The following is a 21,812-nucleotide window of genomic DNA, read 5'->3' on the forward strand; positions in this document are numbered from 1 at the left end:
ATGCATTTTTATTGAAACATCCACATGTTTATTTTCCCACCATTGTGGAGTCAGGAGTCTTGTGCTCCAAAACTCTTGTCAGTATGAATCTTGTTGTGTATAACAACAACAACAACAACAACAACAACACTCCTGACCTCACGATTGTGTTAAAAAACAAAGTATGGGTTGTCGATGTTGCAATCTAGGCAACACTGGGTTGCTGTGAGCTTTTCGGGGCTGGATGGCCATAAAGTTATCTCCTAACATTTTGCCTGCATCTGTGGCTGGATGATATTAGGTGAAACGTTAGGAGAGAATGCTGCCGGAGCATGGCCGTACAGCCCCGAATAGCTCACAGCAACTACAGCTCATTTCCTCAGGCCTTCGGACCCCCTTGAAGCTCGGAAAGTCTTGCAAGCGGCGGCCTTGTTACGATGCTTTGCAAAGCGCTTCCTTCCCTCCTGTTTCTCCACCACCTGCACCTCCCTTGGTGCGGATGGCACCATTTCTCTTTTGCAAGGAGAGGCACACAGGAAATGCAATCCGTCTGGGTTGCATGGGATTTCCAAGAAGACTTCTAAGCAACCGCAACATTGCATGGCTCAGCTTCCTCTGCAGCAAAGGCATTGCATGAGAGTAGTCTGCCCCAAAGCCCTAGTCCAGTGATGGACAATCTTTTGAGCTCGGTGTGTCCAAATTTGCCAATAAACTGAGCATAACTTGGGTAGAGTGTCACTTCTAGAAAAAACCCATAATTTTGCAATATTTATAGTTTAAATAAGAAAAATGCGTAATCCATGCTGAGTTATGGAGTGAACAAAACTCAAACGTGCAGATGTTAAATTTGCAGAGCTTTTTGCAAATTTAAGGATGGAATTAGATTGGCTCTTATAAGGTGTACTTCTCTGTATGCGGCCGCATGTGTCTGTGTGTCATCAAAAATAGCCATGCGTATCAGTGCTGACACGCGTGTCATAGGTTCACCATCACGGCCCTAGTCTCTCTGTTTCAATCTGGCACTAGAAGCGAGGATCTCAACTTGCAATAGGTTTGGTTTTGGCCAGAGCAAAGCTATTGGGTGTGCAATAGTGCCACCAGGCTAAACATGCATGGACAAGCTTTTCCCTCTCAGTCACACTTCTTCTTTGTCCTTTGCCTCTTATCTATCTTCATTCCAGCCATTTCCCCTTTTCTTTCTTTCCTCTTTCCTACACTCCCTTCTCTTCAGGTCATAGTGTCCTGTCTCTTGAACTGTTGCACCTCAGCGAGGGTTCACCTTGCTCAAGCACTCCCCAGGAAGACAAATGTAGGAATAAACAGATTACTGAAAAAGCACATTCAGTAAAAAAGTAAAAAATCCAAATATGTAAGATAGAAAGAGTCCCAAAGGCCAGAGATAAATCTCCAATGCAAAGGTTAAAGCATGAACATGAATCCAAGGTGCAGGGTGTAATCATGAGCTTGATTAATCCAAAAGACAAGGAATAAAACATCAACTTGAGTGCACCAAGAATCAAAGAACAATACATGAGCTTGAGTCCCTGGTAAAATCCCCAAGACTTAAAGCAAAACTTGACCAGGGAATGACTTGAAGCTAGGAACAAGGCAGGTGTTGTTACTCAGCTGGATTCATAGATGGATTCACTGAGTGTCTCCGATGAGGATGATGGGACTCAGGTTCACAGTCTGGTTCAAAATGTCCCTGTTATAGATAGTGAGGAAGTGCAGTTTCCCACAGCAAGGAATGAGAGTGTTGATTCTGAAAATAGCCAGGTGCAGGTGCAGATTGACTCAGAGAAGGACAGTTCTCAGCCTGATAATGAGCAAGCAGAGAAACCAGAGAAACACGCTGACACTAACGAACAGACTGACCTTGACGAAATGGGAACCTTAGATCGGGCTGACCGTTTGGAATTCCAAGTTCGAAGGAGTGAGAGTATAGCTAACAAGAGGGAGGCCAGGGGCCAAAGAAACGCCTTCATGTTTTGCAAAGGATATTAAGCGGTGTGTTTGAGACCAAAGTTTTGTCAAAGCAACTTTTCGTTCAGCTAAGAAGCTTGCCTTTGTTTGTCTGGATTATTTTCTTGTGTTCATGGTTTCAGGACTTTGTCATATTAGCTTGGGTTTTGCTTTGCTGGTGCCTTTTTGGATTAAGCTTCAAGTGCTATGCTATATTGATCTTTTGGAACACTAACCTTTGCATTCAAGAACTTTTTACCTTTTATTTTTAATAAACTATAAAGACTTCTGTCTGTTTGCAGTTTGGTGTTTTTAGCAAGGTGAATCTACTCTGAGGTGCAACAGCAGGCGCTTCTTGCTCTATCTGCTGCGTTGCTTGATCTGAGAACTGAAAGCTATTATTTCCCTAATTAAGGACAGCAATGCATGAAAGCATTCTGTTGAACCTGAGGAGTCTTTCTCGGCCTCCCTTTCCTATGGCCTGGCTTGCACCTGAAATTTTCCCCCTGCAGGAACAGCCTTGATTCTCTGTCCAACGAAAACGAAACTGTTTTAGAAGCTGACAGGCAGAGAAGGGAGGAAGGGGGTTCCTCCCTTCTCTGCCTGTCAGCTTCTAAAACAGTTTCGTTTTCACACAGAGAATCAACCAAATTCCCCTCCATTCTCCCAACCAGGGAATCACCATCCCATTCTAACATCCCCTCTGTCTGAGCACCTCTAGAAGCATCAGATCCTGCAGGCCCCTCAACATCATTCTCAGCTGGCTGAACTACGCCAAACCCCTCATCATCCTCAGCTGGCTGAACTACAACATGAACCTTCTCCCATCTTTCTAAAACTCCTGCTGTTCTGCTGTTTTTGCTTTGAGTCTCGCCAGCACTCAAAAATAGGTTTCACTTTGAGATTCCCTGTCGGATTCTGGCAGTCTGCCGAAGGCACTCTTCGGTCTGCCTGTTTTGACTAATCTCCTGCCTCCTATCTATATGCTCATTAAGTTTAGCAGCTGGGCCAGATGCCCAGTTGTTTTCAAGCCCCAAATCCTGAGAACTCCCTGGTAGCAATTCAGGGAATACACCATTTTCCCCACACCCCTCAGGGACATTCTCATGGGAAACTACACTTTGCACAGGGGTCTCCTGGTCCTTCTCTGCATCAGTATCATTGACCAAACCATTGCCATCTTGAAATTCATTAGCATCACTTCCCACATCCAAAGCACCCTGATCCTGAAACACAATCACAGGCTGAACTCCAACAATATCCCAAAGTAAAACCCCCAAATAAGGTTCCTATGGATGCAGTTTGGAGGGTGGAGAGTGCAAGGTCTCTGTGAATACAGTTTGGAGGTGATCCTGGTCCGCTCTGAATTGAGGAGAGGTTCCACCTGCACGGATGTTGAGGGGAAGGGAGATGGGGGGTTTCAGGGGGCATCCCTTGCTGACTGCAGTGCTGCTGACCACAACCCTGTCCTTTCTACCTCACAGTGACCAGGTGCTGGGGGTGACGTCCAGCTCCGGCCTGGGGGACCCTGGCCCCGTGCGTTGGCCCCTGGCCCTCTGCCTGCTCCTGGCCTGGGCCCTCCTCTTCCTCTGCACCTTGAAGGGCATCCACAGCTCAGGAAAGGTGAGAGCAAGTGACCACTTTGTTGCCAAATTGCATAAGGACGTAGATCAGAAAAGAGGAGGACTAGAAACCTCCTGCCAGGCATGCTGTTTGATGGTTGCTCTTGAGAAATGAATGTTCAATGGTTCAAACAACACTTTAAGGCTTTCTTAGTCTAGTCCTCAATGGACTGGCACCTGACTTCAATTAACTGTACTTTATCTGTAGGGAAAAAAACCCTATTTAACCTCTCCCAGGCCGTTTACTATCTCTGCCTCATCAGTGTGGGTCCTACTACCGATTCCAAATGCGTCTGGGTATTGAGTAGACCTACCAGCCGAGGCTTGTAGATATTTCAGATGGAGTTCCGTGGATCTGTAGTGCTGTCCTCCCTCAGAGAATTCGTTGAAAACCTCAGGGTTATTTTCCCTCTGATTGCTGTGAGGCTGAGAGGCCGTGAGCTCTCAGCCAGAGCCTTGGGACCTTTTCCCTGGAATTTCTGTTTCTGTTTTCCCGGATGTTCTTGGGAAAAGAAGTTTTTCTACAGGAAGAGCTGGTCTACATCCTATAGTTTAGCTTCCTTATGTGAGACTGCCCAAAAAATGGCTCCTTTCCCTCCCAGAGCCCAGAATAAGGGGCGGAACCAAAGCTTAATTATGATGGACAGGAGGCCTGCCCTATGACTGCAAACAGATAACAGAAAGAAAATAAAGTTGGACCTTCTGGTACAGCCATACCAGCACAACTGTTGTGTTATGTTTTGTATAGTCAGTGTTTCTTATGCATTAGACATGAGGCAGCGAAGAGACTGCAACCGAATGCCTTAGAGAACTTACTGTTTAAACTCTCAACCAATAAGAAATCTACCTGTATGCTGAATACATGAAGTTTGTGAGTAAATCAGCTATGACGCTTTTAATGAAAACTTATATATATTTGGTCTCTTGAGAGTGTGATGTTGCACTCCAGGTCAGGAAAAAGCCCTTTGACTTTAAAACACACCACACAAAGAGTGAAGAAACAAATCTTATTTTATTGAAGCTTAGTAAATAGCCAGGAGAAATAAATGCTTGTAAGAAAATAAGAAGGTTCCAAAAAGTAATCAGTCCATAAAAAGCTGTAAGACAAAACAATATCCACACAAGAAATAAAAGCAATCCAATGCAGCATTAATCCAGACAGGAATCAGACAGGATGCAAAGACAATCCAAAAGGCTAAAAACTCCACAGGAACCAGACCTCTTGAACAGGATTTCCATGGCACACGAACTTGGTTTCCAAACGATGCCTAATCTAACAGGTTTCCCCTTGAGGCAAGCCTTATATCCCAAAACTCATAAATTGATTTAGCATTTCCCCCACATTTACCCCTTGTCAGGCGAAGCCTTTCGGAGTGACATAAACACCGAGTTTGCTGTTGACCCTGGCTAACCTCCCACCATCTATTCTTCAGCTCCCTATCTAGCTCTGGCTGCTCATTAAAATTCCCAGGCATCAGATTGTTTTCCAAACCCAAATCTTGAGAGCTCACAGAGAGAGGGAGTGAACCATCATTGCTAGGCCCAGCGGGGATATTCTCATGAGAAACTGCCCTTTGCAATGGGGCCTCTCTGTCATTGTCTGCATGAAAATCATTGACCAAACCATCTTCATCTTGTACCTCGGCACCATCATTTCCCTCATCATTTCCCACATCAGGATCCTGAACAGAAACACAGGCTGATTCCCAACACGTGATTTAAAAGGGAAAGTAGATGTTTTTGGGCAACTGAAAATAACACTTCTGAAGATCTGCTATATATTTCGTGCATTGTCATAATCTTTGTTCTTAACAGTTCAGAGAGATAGCCAGGGATATCAGTCTAACAACTGAGAATCCTTATTTACCTTGCATGAATACAAATGGATATTTACCACCCTCTCCTCCGAGGCATGGTCTCTCTTCCCAACTTCCCATGTCTGCTGTCTTGTGTAGGTCGTCTACGTCACGGCCACCTTCCCCTACCTGGTCATCTTCGTGCTGATCGTCCGAGGGGCCACGCTGGAGGGCTCCCTGGAGGGCGTCCGCTTCTACCTCTCCGCTGACTGGAGCCGCCTGGGCAGTGCGCAGGTGGGTCATCTGTGGCCGGAGACGGGTGGACAAGGGGCTGGGCGGCCCTTCTGCAACGGAAGGAGCTCCTTTGCAGGCGTGCTCCATGTATATGATATGGAGACATACAAAGCTTATAGAAGACTTTTTGGGCTGGGACAATCAAAGGGAAATCAGAATGGTGGAACCAATGAGAGTCTGTTTAGGATCTGGGAAACTGAACCTTCCTCGTAGTAGTGCAAAATGCTGGAGGTATGACCAATGAGTTTATGAACAGCTGGGCTTTTGATTAAGATGGTTCTGGAGAGGTCCTCGGTTCTCACAAAGGAGACCATGCTGGCAATGATGCTGTTTGTTGACAAAAAGAGCACTATTTGAAACAAGAGAACCAAGTGAAATCCTGGGAGTGGGGGGGATTTCACCTAAAAGGTGGCGACTCCCCTGCGAGGCAGACCTATGTGGCTCCACCTCTCTCCCGACACCTGACTGCCTGTTCCTCTCCTCCTCCTCCTCCTCCTCCTCCTCCTTCTCCTCCAGGTCTGGAATGATGCAGCTTCCCAGATCTTCTACTCACTGGGCATCGGCTTTGGGGGCCTCCTCTCCATGGCCTCCTACAACAAGTTCCACAACAACGTCATCAGGTGGGGGCCCCGGGGTGGGGGTGGAAGGGTCCTTTGTGGAAATGGGACACCTGAACACCTGAGATGGGACCAAAACATGGGCTGGCCCATCCTTTTTGGAAGGGGAAAGACCCAGCATGGTTCCATCCACCACCAACATCCTCTGGGTTTTTAAAACTCTGATATGTGTCTGTCTGTCTGTCTGTCTGTCTGTCTGTCTGTCTATCTATCTATCTATTCATCCTTCTGTCCATCAATCTGAACTATCTATCAATCTGTCTATGTATGTCTAAGTATCTATCATCTATCCTTCATATATCCACCCATTTGTCTAGCCATGAATCTATCCATCAATCTTATCCAACCATCCATCCATCAGTCCATCTATCCATCTAATCAGTCCTCTGTCTATCTATCTACCTACCTACCTACTTATCCCTCCGTCCATTCATCCATCTATCTGCCTATCTATTCATCCCTCCATCCATTTATCCATCTGAAGTGTCTAGCCACCTGTCAGTGTGTCTTTCTCTATGCATGTCATCTATCCTTCATCTATCCACCCATCTGTCTATCCATGCATCTTATCCATCCATCCATCCATCCATCAGTCCATCCATCCAGTCCTCAATCCATCCACCCATTGAGTCCTCTATCCATCCATCTGTCCATCCATCCATCCATCCATCAGTCCATCCATCCAGTCCTCAATCCATCCATCCATTAATCAATCCGTCCGTCCGTCCATCCATCCAGTCCTCAATCCATCCATCCATCCATCCATCCATGTCCATCCATCCAGTCCTCAATCCATCCATCCATCCATCCATCCATCCATCCATCCATCCAGTCCTCAATCCATCCACCCATCCATCCATCCAGTCCTCAATCCATCCAGTCCTCTATCCATCCATCCATCCATCCACCCACCTACCTACCGATCTATTCCTCCCTCCATTCATTTATTTGTCTGTTTGTCTATTCATCCCTCCATCCATTTATCCATCTGAACTGTCTAACCACCTATCAGTTTGTCTTTATGTATGTCACCTATCCTTCATCTATCCACCCATCTATCTATCCATGCATGTTATCATTCCATCTGTCCATCCATCTATTCAGCTATCCATCTTCCATCTATCCCTGTGTATCTATCATAATCTGTTCATCCATTGATCCATCAACTTATCCATCTGCCCATCCATCCCTCTGTCTATCCATGTATCCATCCCTCCATCTCTTCATCTATCTATCTATCTATCTATCTATCTATCTATCTATCTATCTATCTATCTGTCTGTCTGTCTGTCTGTCTAGTATTTATCATCTCTCCATGTCTATCTGTTCATCCATCCATCCAGCTATTCCTCCCTTCCTCCCCTGTTCTCCAAAACTGGGACCCAAACATCTGAGAAGCTTCTGGGTTGAGAAACCCTTTATCCCAGTGACTGGAGAAGCATGTTTGGATTCCTTCTTCCAGGACACCCTAGAGCAGTGGTTCTCAACCTGGGGTCCCCAGATGTTTTTGTCCTTCAACTCCCAGAAATCCTAACAGCTGGTAAACTGGCTGGGATTTCTGGGAGTTGTAGGCCAAAAACATCTGGGGACCCCAGGTTGAGAACCACTGCCCTAGAGCCAGCTGGGTTCTGTAGTGTACGGCCTTCCCAGTCCCTTCCTCAGCCCTCCTGGGTGACTCTTGCTCTTTGCTCCGAGACACAAACCCTGCAACGGTCCCTTGTTGCCTCCCTCTCGCAGGGACACGCTGGTCATCGCCATCGGGAACTGTGGCACCAGCTTCTTTGCCGGCTTCGCCATCTTCTCCATCCTGGGCCACATGGCCTGGCGGAAGAAGGTGCCCGTGGGGCAGGTGGCCGACTCAGGTACGGACGGATGGGGCCCCCTTCCTTCCTTCCTTCCTTCCTTCCTTCCTTCCTTCCTTCCTTCCTTCCTTCCTTCCTTCCTGGGGGCTGGGGTCCCTTCCCATGAAGATTCATTGAAACTCTTCCAGGTCCTGGTTTGGCCTTTGTGGCGTACCCAGAAGCCCTTGCATTGCTGCCCGGCTCGGCCTTCTGGTCCGTTCTCTTCTTCCTGATGCTCTTCACTCTTGGAGTGGACACTTTGGTGAGTGGGGCCAGCCACATCATAGTAAGTCTTTCCCAGTGGCTGTTTGGGGGGCTGTTGTGTAACAGACACACACCTGTGGTTGGGTCAACAGCAACATTAGGTTTCAGCAGCTAGTTGCTGGGGATGCCGGGGATTCTTCCTCAGAGGATGAGGGAAATGTATTGTCGAAAGCTTTCAGGACCGGAATCACTGGGTTGTTGTAGGTTTTTTTCGGACTATATGGCCATGTTCTAGAGGCATTCTCTCCTGACATTTCACCTGCATCCTCAGAGGCTGTGAGGTCTGTTGGAACTAAGAAAAATGGGTTTATATACCTGTGGAATGACCAGGATGGGACAAAGAACTCTTGTCTGCTGGAGCTAGGTGTAAATGTTTCCACTGACCACCTTGATTAGCATTTGATGGCCTGGCAGTTTTTTGGTGTGGCTTGTTAGTGCCTGGGGCAATCTTTTGTTGAGAGGTGATTAGCTGTCCCTGATTGTTTCCTCTCTGTTGTTTTGCTGTTGTAATTTTAGAGTTTTTTTTAATACTGGTAGGCATGAAAACCATGAAAATGAACAAAATCTGGCTACCCCAACCTACAACAACCCAATGAGGGAAATGATGGCTTTTTCACTGAGTGACGAGGCTGAAATACAGACAGAAATGTAGGCCGTAGATCAGACAGAAGGACCAACAGCTGCAGAAGAGACAGAGGATGTTACTTTTGAGAATCGGTCTTCTCAGCCTTCTGAAGATGGGAAGTTTCCCCATGATATGAGATTAGGTCTCTGCTCAGAGAGAGCCAAGAAAAGGTTAATTAAAAGGTCAGAAAGACTCTGTGAGAAGCAGTCCTTGAAACCCAGGTGCCGAAGGGATGATCTCATGTCTGTTTGGTGAGGTTTGAGCTTAAATTAGGTGATGTTTTCCTGGCCTCTTCAGAGTAGACAATGTTGTCATAAAATCAAGTTCATGATCAGCTCTCAAGTTTGCCCTTCTTCCGGAGAAGTTCCTGTTTTCATGCTTATGGATTCAGGTCTATGCTCTTGACTTCATGGATTTTATGTACCTTGCTATCTCGGATTCCATGAGCCTTGCAGTCTTGGACTATTGATCTTTATATATTTGGACTATTGCCATTTCATAGCACCTTTTCTTCTGCTTTTTGGGAAAAGTCCATTTTCCCTTTTGGATATGCTTTTTGTAAATAAACTGCTGTAGTTAGCAACTACAGGACACTGTTTGGTGCGGGGTTAAAAGGTATTCCTGGCCTAGTGTGAAGCAATGTCCCTTTGTAAGACTTCGCTTGGGGCCTCTATCCCTCTCTGACCCCTTTCCTGCCTCTGATGGCCATCTGTCGGGGGTGTTTTGAGTGTGCCTTTCCTGCATAAGAGCCCCTGGTGGCGCAGTGGGTTAAAGCACTGAGCTGCTGAGCTTGTTGATCGAAAGGTCGCAGGTTCGATTCCGGGTAGCGGCATGAGCTTCCGCTGTCAGCCCTAGCTTCTGCCAACCTAGCAGTTCGAAAACCTGCAAATGTGAGTAGATCAATAGGTACCGCTCCGGCGGGAAGGTAACGGCGCTCCATGCAGTCATGCCGGCCACATGACCTTGGAGGTGTCTACGGACAATGCTGGCTCTTCGGCTTAGAAATGGAGAGGAGCACCACACCCCAGTCAGACATGACTAGACTTAATGTCAGGGGACTACCTTTACCTTTCCTGCATAATTGCAGAAGTGGGGTGGACTAGATGGCCCCTGGGGTCCCTTCCAACTCAACGAATCTCTTCTTCTTTCTGACCTTTCTAGTTTGGCAACATGGAGGGCATCTCCACAGCTTTGATGGACGAGTTCCCTTCGCTGCGGGAGAGAAAGAGGAAGGCCCTCTTCCTGGCCCTCCTCTGCACCGCCTTCTACCTCTTGGGCCTCCTCCTGATCACAGAGGTAAAGTGGTCTTCCTTTTGAGATCGGTCACAGGTGGAGTGTCCCTTTGAGCTTCATGTCATTCCTGTTGGAAGGGAAGAAGCATGCAAACTTGTATGTACATAGAGAGCAATGAGGGACAGGAAGAACCCTGTGGGTTGTGTATCCCTGCCTGGCAGACTGGGGTTGGTCTGGATGACCTTTGTGGTCCCCTTGGTGACTTCTCCACTCCTAATATTGTAAGGGATCACGGGTTTAGAGTGTGGGGTCCCTTTTTGAAGAAATCCACAGAGTCCAATTGGTTCATGTAAGACACCATTTAATCGAGCTGATCAACATGAGACGGACAGAAGCACTTCTGTTTGTGCTTTCAAAGACTGCCCGCGCCGTCTCTTGAAATCTGCATATCTTTATACCCCAATGCAAAAGGGAAAGTACCACCGACATAAATTTTAACCTTTTACTGTGAGATCAACAATTTAAACCTTTAACAGAAGAATACTTTTTTTTTCGTGGAAAGTACTCTCTTTCCAGCCCCCTCTTCCTTGACCTTTTGACAGAAAGTACCTTCTCGTAACCTTTGAAGTTAACCACAATGCGACATCCTGTGTAACACGGTACCTTCTTGTTTCTTAAAGACATTTTCTTTCATATTGCTATTTTTCTACAGAGGAAGGGTATGTTTCTTTTTTGCTATTAATTTAATTCAAAGCCCCTTGTTTAGCATCCTTCAATATCTGTGGTTTCCCCGTTAACAGGGTGGCATTTACTGGTTCACCCTCATTGACGCCTACAGCACGAGCTTCGGCCTCATCATCATCGTCCTCTTCATGTGCCTCGGCATGGCTTTCTTTTACGGTGAGTCCTTTGCAGGAAACATGGCCCAGTCGTATCGTTTTTTGACGTCTCTGAAACGTTTTGCCAGATTCCTTGCTGGGCTGGGCTTGTCGGAAAGATTAAAAATTAGGCATTTTTAATTACAAAAATGTGAGTCAAGCACTGAAAGGGTTAAATGGATGCAATGACTCAGCAAAAGTGCAGTTCTATATAAGCAGGCGTGCCTGTAGCTGAGTAGGCCTCAGTGTGAGTTTGCCTCAGTGGGAGGAAGGTCTCTGTCTGTGAGAAGGCCTCAGTGTGAGGCAGGCCTTAGTAAGTATGAGAAGGCTTTGTGTGTGAAGCTCCAGTGTGATGGTTGAACTTTGTGTCATGGAAACCTAGTTCTTGAGAGTGTTTGAGGGCCTAGACATCCATAGGGATACCAAGGAGCTTGTTTATAAAGCTATCATCCTCCCAACCCTGCTCTACGCCTGCGAAACGTGGACTGTTTACAGACATCAACATTGACACTGAAATACAACACCGCCTGAGCTCTGCAAGTGCAGCTTTTTCCGAATGAAGCAGAGAATGTTTGAGGACCGGAACATCCGTAGGGAGACCAAGGGGCTTGCTTATAAAGCCATTGTCCTCCCAACCCTGCAATATGCCTGCGAAACGTGGACTGTCTACAGACGTCACATGCAACTCCTGGAACGATTCCATCAGCGCTGCCTCCGAAAAATCCTGCAAATCTCTTGGGAAGAGAAGTGGACAAATGTCAGCGTGCTGGAAGAAGAAGCAAAGACCACCAGCATTGAAGCAATGGTCCTCCACCATCAACTCCACTGGACTGGCCACGTTGTCCAGATGCCCGGCCACCGTCTCCCAAAGCAGTTGCTCTACTCCGAACTTAAGAACGGAAAACGGAATGTTGTTGGACAGGAAAAGAGATTGAAAGATGGGCTCAAAGCCAACCTTAAAAACTCTGGCATAGACACTGAGAACTGGGAAGCCCTGGCCCTTGAGCGCTCCAGCTGGAGGTCAGCTGTGACCAGCAGTGCTGCATAATTTGAAGAGGCATGAATGGAGGGTGAAAGAGAGAAAGGTACCAAGAGGAAGGCGCATCAAGCCAACCCAGACTGAAACCGATGCCCTCACTGTGGGAGAACATGCGAGTCAAGAATAGGGCTCCACAGTCACCTACGGACCCACCCTGGAGGATTATCCTACTCGGACAACAAGGGATTGCCTAAGTAAGTAAGTAGTTCTTGTAAATAGTGCAAGACTCCACTGCCAAGGGGCCTCCGAGGAAGAGAAGGAGGGAGTTGTTGCTTCTGCAAGTGCTTGGGGGCATTCTTCTTCTCCTTCTCCTTTGCTCTTCTTCTCATCTGGCCTGAGCTGTAGGCCTCCCCATTGGGCAAGCTCTTCCAGTGCCTCAGCCAAGGTCTGTGCTCACCCTCTTCCTCCTCTCCTTGACCTTCTCCTCCTAGCCCGAAAGGAGCAAGGCTCCGGCATCCTCCGGCCCCACCATTTGCCAGCACCTGGCTCCTCCTCTTTCTCTCCCCCCCCCCCCCGGCTCCTGGGGGGGGGGGAGAGGAAGAAAAACCCGTGAAACAGCGAGTCTGCAATAAGTGAACCACAAAGTAGTGGGGGAACACTGCAATAACTAACTGTAAAAACTATGGTGAGGTGGATCTGTAATTGGTTAAATGGACGAACCCAGAGGGTGATTCTCCCCAAGGCTTCCTCTTCATCTTGGAAAGAAGTGACGAGTGGAGTTCTTCCGTCCTGGGCCCGGTCCTGTTCAGGATCTTTATTAATGACTCAGATGAAGGGTTAGAAGGCAGGATCATCAAGTTTGCAGATGACACCAAATTGGGAGGGAGAGCCAATAGTCCAGAGGACAGGAGCAGGATTCAAAGGGATCTGGACAGATTAGAGAGATGAATGGCCAAAACTAACAAAATGAAGTTCAACAGGGACAAATGCAAGATACTCCACTTTGGCAGAAAAAATGAAATGCAAAGATACAGAATGGGGGACAAGGCCTGGCTCGAGAGCAGTACGTGTGAAAAAGATCTTGGAGTCCTCGTGGACAACAAGTTAAACATGAGCCAGGAATGTGATGTGGCGGCAAAAAAAGCCAATGGGATTTTGGCCTGCATCAAGAGGAGCATAGTGTCTAGATCTAGGGAAGTCATGCTCCCCATGCTCTATTCTGCTTTGGTTAGACCACTTTACCTGGAATATTGTGTCCAATTCTGGGCCCCACAATTCAAGAGAGATATTGACAAGCTGGAATGTGTCCAGAGAAAGAGGGCGACTAAAATGATCAAGGGTCTGGAGAACAAGCCCTATGAGGAGCGGCTTAAAGAGCTGGGCATGTTTAGCCTGAAGAAGAGAAGGCTGAGAGGAGATATGATGAGGGCCATGTATAACTATGTGAGAGGAAGCCACAGGGAGGAGGGAGCAGATCAAGGGTGTGGAGAACAAGCCCTATGAAGAGCGGCTTAAGGAGCTGGGCATGTTTAGCCTGAAGAAGAGAAGGCTGAGAGGAGACATGATAGCCATGTATAAATATGTGAGAGGAAGCCACAGGGAGGAGGAGGGAGCAAGCTTGTTTTCTGCGAGACTAGGACGAGGTGGAAGAATGGCTTCAAACTACAAGAGAGGAGATTCCATCTGAACATGAGGAAGAACTTCCTGACTGTGAGAGCCGTTCAGCAGTGGAACTCTCTGCCCCGGAGGGAGTGTGGTGGAGGCTCCTTCTTTGGAAGCTTTGAAACAGAGGCTGGATGGCCATCTGTGAGGGGTGATTTGAATGCAATATTCCTGCTTCTTGGCAGAATGGGGTTGGACTGGATGGCCCATGAGGTCTCTTCCAACTCTTGGATTCTAGGATTCTATGATTCTATGATCCTCAGGCCCCACCATTTGCCAGCACCTGGCTCCTCCTCTTCCTCCCCGCCGGCTCCTGGAAGGGGAAGGGGAAGAAAAATCTGTGAAACAGCGAGTCCGCAGCGAGTTATGTATGTGTTTTTCAATGTGCTTCTATGTATTGCCAAGATGGATTCCACTGTGTATTAGAAATGCTGTGCAGAATGTTCATACCATGAGGCTGTGATTATGTAACCTTGGGAGAAGTAAGATAAGGTTTGCTCTTGCTCTCTGGATGTAGGTGAACAGAAGGGAGTAGTCCGTCTCAGCCAGAGAGAAGAGAGATAAGCAGATGTGAAGAGACTTTCGTTTTGACTAGTGCCTGTTTGTAGCTCACTGTAGTAAGACGAGTGTTTGATGTACTTCGTAAAACTTAGTTTTTTTTGTAACTCAAAGCTTGCAGAGTCCTTATTTTTGCAACTCAGTGTCTGTGTGATCTGGCATTCCTTTCGCTGGCAACCGTCAACACTCTGACATGTTCTGCACCCACCTCTCAGCTTCAACCCTCCTGACTGTGGGATGCCGGGGGTGAATAGCGGTGTCCCAATGGGTCCCTCCACTTGCTCAGCCCTTCTTTCCTCCCTTCCTCTCTTGCAGGGATCAACCAGTTCTGCCGGGACATCGTGGACATGATCAGCCGATGCCCTCCCTGGTGCAGCCAGATGGTGCTCTACTTCAAGGCCTGCTGGGTGGCCTTCACTCCGGGTCTACTCCTGGTAGGAAAGTAGTTTGCTCCTTACTCGTTGCTCCTCTCGGCCCCAAGGTTCAAGTCGACAGGTTACACTCATGTAACCAAGGAGGTTCGGGGCTCTAAGGTCCCTTTGTGCACTGGCTGTGTTGCTCTAGATCAGGCATGGGCAACCGGTGGCGCAGTGGGTTCAACCCCTGTGCTGGCAGGACTGAAGACCGACAGGTTGCAGGTTCAAATCCAGGGAGAGGTGGATGAGCTCCCTCTATCAGCTCCAGCTCCTTATGTGGGGACATGAGAGAAGCCTCCCACAAGGATGATAAAAACATCAAATCATCCAGGCATTGTCCCCTGGGCAACGTCCTTGCAGACGGCCAATTCTCTCACACCAGAAGCAACTTGCTCCTGACACAACCAAAAAAAAAAAAAAGAGGCATGGGCAAACTTGGGCCCTCCAGGTGTTTTGGACTTCAGCTTCCACAATTTGGTAGGAATTGTGGGAGTCGAAGTCCAAAACACCTGGAGGGCTTAAGTTTGCCCATACCCATGAATCACAGAAATCCTCTGATGCCTCTACTTCCTCACACATCAGAGCCATTGATCAGTCCCTCCCCTGCCATCAATATGTATAAGCCTCACACCCACCATGTGTCAATCACTCCAAACCTCTGATGTCCCTCCCTTTCCCACACATTAAAGTTAATGAGATTACACCAGGGATGTTGTAATTAAATAACATTATGACAGGAGCTCATATGACAGTAGCATCTCCAGCAGAGAGAGTGCAAGGGGATGCTGTGCACACAGAGGCAGCCCTAGGTAATTTTCAATGGTAAGCAAGCAGTATTTTGCGCCCCCCCCCCCAAACACTGATATATATCAGTGAAACAATCAGTGAAATAAATCAGGGGAAACAAACAGGCACATAAAATCACTCTCAACAAAAGATTCCCCCCAGGCACTTCCAAGCCATTGAATGCAAATCAAGGTGATCAGCTGAAACATTCACAGCTAGCCCCAGCAGACAAAAGTCCTTTGTCTCACCTTGGTCATTATTCCAAAGATATATAAACCCATTTTTCCTACTTGCAACAGACCTCACTACCTCTGAGGATGCTTGCCATAGATGCAGGCGAAACGTCAGGAGAAAAATTGCCTCCAGAACATGGCCATATAGCCCGGAAAAACCTACAACAACCCACTATTTTCTGTTCGTTGTAGGAGTTCTGTGTGCCACATTTGGTTCAATTCCATCCTTGGTGGAGTTCAGAATGCTCTTTGATTGTAGGTGAACTATACATCCCAGTAACTACAACTCGCATATGTCAAGGTCTATTTTTCCCCAAGAGCACCCCTGGGCAAAATCAACTATACTGCAAATGCTTACTTTGCGTAATGGGTTGAGCCGCCCCTGTGTGCACACCTGGACAAGTTGAATTCTAGGGGTTTTTTTGTGTGTGTGTCAGGAGTGACTTGAGAAATTGCAAGCACGGGAAGTGTGGCAGAGGTGGAAAGGCTTCCTCCTGTCCCTGCTCCCTGGCTCAAAGCCTGGTGGAGCAGCCCAATGCCTCCTCACGACACTGCTCTGGCTCAGCACGAGGCTAGAGAGGTAAGAGGCTTTGGGGCTGCTCCGCTGAGCCTTTAGCCAAGAAGCAGGAGCAGGGTGACTAAAACGATCAAGGGTCTGGAGAACAAGCCCTATGAGGAGCGGCTTAAGGAGCTGGGCATGTTTAGCCTGAAGAAGAGAAGGATGAGAGGAGATATGATAGCCATGTATAAATATGTGAGAGGAAGCAAGCTTCCTTTCTGCTTCCCTGGAGACTAGGACGCAATGGAACAATGGCTTCAAACTACAAGAGAGGAGAATCCATCTGAACATGAGGAAGAACTTCGTGACTGTGAGAGCTGTTCAGCAGTGGAACTCTCTGCCCCAGAGTGTGGTGGAGGCTCCTTCTTTGGAAGCTTTGAAACAGAGGCTGGATGGTCGTTAGGTGTGATTTGAATGCAATATTCCTGCTTCTTGGCAGAATGGGGTTGGACTGGATGGCCCACGAGGTCTCTTCCAACTCTTGGATTCTAGGATTCTATGATCTTGCTCCTTGGAGTAGGAAAGGGATAGAAAAAGAAAGATAGAAAAGGGAAGGAGGGGGCCCAACGGCCATTCGGGGGTGGCAAGGTCGAAGGAGGCTATGGCGTGACCCCTCTTAGACAGCCTATTGACCCCTCTAGGGGCCGCAACCCACAGGTAGAGAACTGCAGCTGTAGAGAGGGATTAATTGGAGGTTTTGAAACAGAGGATAGATGGCCATCTGTCAGGGGTGCTTTGAATGCAGTATTCCTGCTTCTTGGCAGAATGGGGTTGGGCTGGATGGCCCAGGAGGTCTCTTCCAACTCTTTGATTCTATGATGGGAGTTACAGTCCAGCAACAAACTGATTGGTGGTCGTGATGTTCACAGTGATTCTACTGGTGGCTGGATCTCAATGGAGCCATGGGTCCAAATGACTTGGAAGGAGAGTCAGCTTGAACATTAGGAGGACCTTTCTGACTGTAAAGAGGGCTATTCAGCAGTGGAACTCTCTGCCTCAGAGTCTGGTGGATGCTCCTTCCTTGGAGGCTTTGACAGAGGCTGGGTGGTCATTTGTTGAGGGGTGCTTTGATTGTCCCGAAGGTCTCTTCCAACTTTATGATCCGATGATACTCCGAGAATCTTAGAATCCAAGAGTTGGAAGAGACCTCTTTGGCCATCCAGTCCAACCCCTTTCTGCCAAGAAGCAGGAATATTGCATTCAAAGCACCCCTGACAGATGGCCATCCAGCCTCTGTTTAAAAGCTTCAGAAGAAGGAGCCTCTACCACACTCCCTCCGGGGCAGAGAGTTCCACTGATGGACAGCTCTTCTTACAATCAGATAGTTCTTCCTAATCATAGAATCATGGAATCCAAGAGTTGGAAGAGACCTCTTGGGCCATCCAGTCCAACCCCTTTCTGCCAAGAAGCAGGCATATTGCATTCAAATCACCCCTGACAGATGGCCATCCAGCCTCTGTTTCAAAGCTTCAGAAGAAGGAGCCTCTACCACACTCCCTCCGGGGCAGAGAGTTCCACTGCTGAATGGCTCTCACAGTCAGGAAGTTCTTCCTCATGTTCAGATGGAGAGCCCTGGCGTGGGGGTTCTGGGCTCCTGTGGCTTCTCCAAAGGAGAGACACAGAGCATTCTTTGGGGAGGGGGCTTTGGTGAGCATGACTCATAGGTCACCCCTCCCTCCTCTTCCTTCCTCTCTGTCCCTAGTTCACCCTCTTCTACATCTTCCTGGACCTCTCCAGCACCACCCTGCACTATGGGGCCTACGCTTTCCCTGCCTGGGGGTCGGCCCTGGGGGTCTGCATGGGGGTCCTGACCTGCGGCCAGATCCCGCTTTGGGCCGCCATCGCCTTGTGCAAGGAGACCGGGACGCTGGCTGATGTGAGTATTGGGAGAAAGTGGGGGGGGGGGGGGGGTATTGAGGGGCTGAATTGAGAGACCCCCCCTCACCCACCCTATGGAAATCCTAAAAAGACCCCTTGTTGTGTCCCTGCCATTGAAGGAACAAATGGGGACCTAAGTTGGGCGTGGATGGGAATGGGGCCACCTGGCAGGGACCCTAAAGGTGTCGCCAGGAAATGATAACATGGCAATTGCTCCAGGGGGTGATGTATGATCCTGGCTATAATGGATGTGTCGGCCTATATATAGGTAAATGAGTGGGTACGGGTAAATGAGTCAATCAGGGTCCCCCCAATCTAGACAATAGCCTGTCTAGATTCATTTCCAGCCATGAAAGCCTCCAACAATTCAGAAACTATGCTGTTGGAGGCTTTCATGGTTGGAATCACTGGGGTGTTGTGTGATTTCTGGGCTGTCTGGCCAAGGTGTTCTAGCAGCATTTTCTCCTGACGCTTCCCCTGCATCTGTGGCTGGCATCTTCAGGGGATTTGATGACAGTCAAGCAAGTGGAGTCTATATACCCATGGAATGTCCAGGGTGGAAGGAAAGAACCATTGTCTGTTAAGCAAGTGTAAGGGTGCAATTAAAAAGCTGGATTTGTGTGTGTTGAGTGGAAGCCACCCATTAGCATGCGAGTAGGGCATCTGCATGGAAGTAGCCTGGCCTTTGTTGCCTTTTGAGTTGTTTGCTGCTTGGAGCATCTGCCTGGAAGTAGCCTGGCCTTTCTGTTGACATTCTGGACCACTCTGGCAACTACTTTGTCAGATTACACAGAAGTGCCACTGAAGTCCATAAGCATACGGGCAATTTCAACGGAAAGGAAACTATGAAAATGAACAAAATATGGGAGGGATGGTCAGGACTCCAGAAGACAGGAGCAGAATTCAAAATGATCTTCACAGATGAGAGAGATGATGGGCCAAAACTAACACAATGAAGTTCAACAGGGACAAATGCAAGATGCTCCACTTAGGCAGGAAAAAGGAAATGCGTTAAGGGACAATGCCTGGCTTGAGATGTGGAAAAGATCTTGGAGTCCTCGTGGAGAACAAATTGAACATGAGTCAACAATGTCATGTGGTGGCAAAAAAAATAACAAAACCCAGTGGGATTTTGGCCTGCATCAATAGGAGTCTAGTGCCTAGATCCAAGGACGTTATGCTCCCCATTCTCTGTTCTGCCTTGGTCAGACCACTTTACTTGGAATCCCACTGTGTCAAATTCTGGGCACCACAATTCAAGAGAGATATTGACTCTAAGCTGGAATGTGTCCAGAGGAGGGTGACTGAAATGATCAAGACTCTGGAGAACAGGTCCTATGAGGAGTGGTTTAAAGAGCTGGGCATGGTTAGCCTTCAGAAGAGAAGGCTGAGAAGAGACACAACGAAGGCCATGTATAAATATGTGAGGAAGTCATAGGGAGGAGGGAGCAGGCTTCCTTTCTGCTGCCCTGGAGACTAGGACGCAATGGAATAATGGCTTCAAACTACAGGAAAGGGGATTCCACCTGAACATGAGGAAGAACTTCCTGACTGTGAAAGCTGTTCAGCAGTGGAACTCTCTGCCCCGGAGTGTGGCGGAGGCTCCTTCTGAACATGAGGAAGAACTTCCTGACTGTGAAAGCTGTTCAGCAGTGGAACTCTCTGCCCCGGAGTGTGGCGGAGGCTCCTTATGAACATGAGGAAGAACTTCCTGACTGTGAAAGCTGTTCAGCAGTGGAACTCTCTGCCCCGGAGTGTGGTGGAGGCTCCTTCTATAGAGGCTAGATGTCCATCTGTCGGGAGTGCTTTGAACGTGATTGTCCTGCTTCTTGGCAGAATGGGGTTGGACTGGGTGGCCCATCAGGTCTCTTCCAACTCTAGGATTCTGATTCTATGGTTACCAGTATTGAAAAACATTAGAATCAAGACAGTGACTAATGAACACCATCCAAGCACAGGAGGTCTCCTGGCAGCAAGTAGTAAAGGGCTAGTGAATGCCACCCAGGCAAAGGAGATCTCCAGGCAGTAAGTAGTCTAAAGTGAGTGAATGCCACCCAGGCAAAGGAGGTCTCCAGGCAGTAAGTAGTCTAAAGTGAGTGAATGCCACCCAGGCAAAGGATGTCTCCAGACAGCAAACAATTAAAAGGGAACAATGGCAATGCTACTTCCACACAGATGCCCTCACTAATTGACTCTGTTATCTGCAGGGTCACTTGCATGCTAATGGGTGAATCACACCCAACACATAAAAATCTAGCTTGCTAATTGCACCTTTTACACCTGTTTAACAGTCACTGCCTGGACATTCCATAGTCCACTTACTTGACTACCATCAGATCTTTTGAAGATGCCAGCCACAGATGCAAAATGTCAGGAGAAAATGCTGTTTGAACAGAGCTATTCAGCTCAGAAACCACACAACACCCCAGTCAAAAAGTTCCTTTGGAAATGGAGTCTTGATGACTGTCCAGATGGGATTTTGGGGAGGTCTGCCAGAGCCAAAGGGTACGTCCCTCTGAAGCGAACGCCTCCCTTTCGGAGCAATGCCTAATCTCTCGTCGTTCCCCTTGCTCTTCCTTGCAGCGCTTCCGGAAGGCCATCAGCCCGCTCAACTCCTGGCGAATGGCCACGGGCCGGGAGATCTCCCAGGCGGTCATTGAGGTCCCTTACACGGTCAATCTGACGGACCATGACTTCAGCGAAGCCTGACTCCAAAGGGATGGGCAAGGAATGGACTTTGGCCCTCCTGGCTTGGTTGCTGCTAGTGGTGGCCGCTTCGGAAGGATAGGAGGATCCTGGTTCCACTGCCGGCAGCTGCTTCAGTGGGACAGAACTCCTGCCCAGAGAAGGCTGGAGTCCTCCAGGAACCTTCATCAGGAGGTTGGTTGGATGCGCAGGAGAAGGAACCTCTCATTGTCCTCATGGAACCCTGGGTTCCAAAAACAGAGGGTGTCCATCCCTAAGCCTTGGCTCCCCCAAATCCTCCTGCAGAACAAGGCCACCACCCAACACAACCAATACCCTATTCCCCTGCCAGGACAGAAAGGACTCACTCCAAGCCACAGATGAAGCCTTTGTGAAGCAAGGCATCTTCTGGAAACTGATGTCCTCTCTGCAGAAGGAAGAACCTGCAGATCCAGAGGAGGTCTCTACAGCCACCTACGGACCTACCAAGACTCAGACACGAGGGACCACCAATGATGAGGCTAATGATCTTGATGGACGTGGAATCATCATGGAAGACCCCTAGAAATGAAAGGACTCACTCCAAGCCACAACGGAAGCCTTTGTGAAGCAAGGTATCTTCTGGAAACTGATGTCTTCACTGCGAAAGGAAGAACCTGCGGATCCAGAAGAGGTCTCTACAGCCACCTACGGACCTACCAACAACACTCAGACATGAGGGACCACCAATGATGCTGCTAATGATCTTGATGGACATGGAATCATCTTGGAAGACCCCAGAAGTGTGGGAAAGGACTCACTCCAAGCCACATTGGTAACCTTTGTGAAGCAAGTCATCTTCTGGAAACTGATGTCCTCTCTGCAGAAGGAAGAACCTGTGGATCCAGAAGAGGTCTCTACAGCCACCTATGGACCTACCAACAAGACTCAGACACGAGGGACCAC

General features: G+C 48.2%; 1 protein-coding gene across 1 annotated transcript in view; it reads left to right on the forward strand.

Moving 5' to 3' along the window:
- The window catches only part of LOC132772340 (sodium-dependent proline transporter-like), a 40,203-nt gene extending 19,271 nt beyond the window's left edge, over positions 1-20,932 (forward strand). Inside the window, exons 6-15 of the mRNA XM_060771337.2 lie at positions 3,426-3,564; positions 5,519-5,653; positions 6,170-6,273; positions 8,008-8,132; positions 8,261-8,373; positions 10,162-10,296; positions 11,034-11,133; positions 14,626-14,744; positions 18,007-18,180; positions 20,766-20,932. Of these exons, the coding sequence (XP_060627320.2) occupies positions 3,426-3,564; positions 5,519-5,653; positions 6,170-6,273; positions 8,008-8,132; positions 8,261-8,373; positions 10,162-10,296; positions 11,034-11,133; positions 14,626-14,744; positions 18,007-18,180; positions 20,766-20,891 (1,270 nt within the window). The 3' untranslated portion in view covers positions 20,892-20,932. The remainder of the gene's footprint in view (positions 1-3,425; positions 3,565-5,518; positions 5,654-6,169; positions 6,274-8,007; positions 8,133-8,260; positions 8,374-10,161; positions 10,297-11,033; positions 11,134-14,625; positions 14,745-18,006; positions 18,181-20,765) is intronic.
- Positions 20,933-21,812: the final 880 nt, after the last annotated feature.

The sequence above is a fragment of the Anolis sagrei genome, chromosome 3 (assembly GCF_037176765.1).
Source record: "Anolis sagrei isolate rAnoSag1 chromosome 3, rAnoSag1.mat, whole genome shotgun sequence".
Taxonomy (NCBI): Eukaryota; Metazoa; Chordata; class Lepidosauria; order Squamata; family Dactyloidae; genus Anolis; species Anolis sagrei.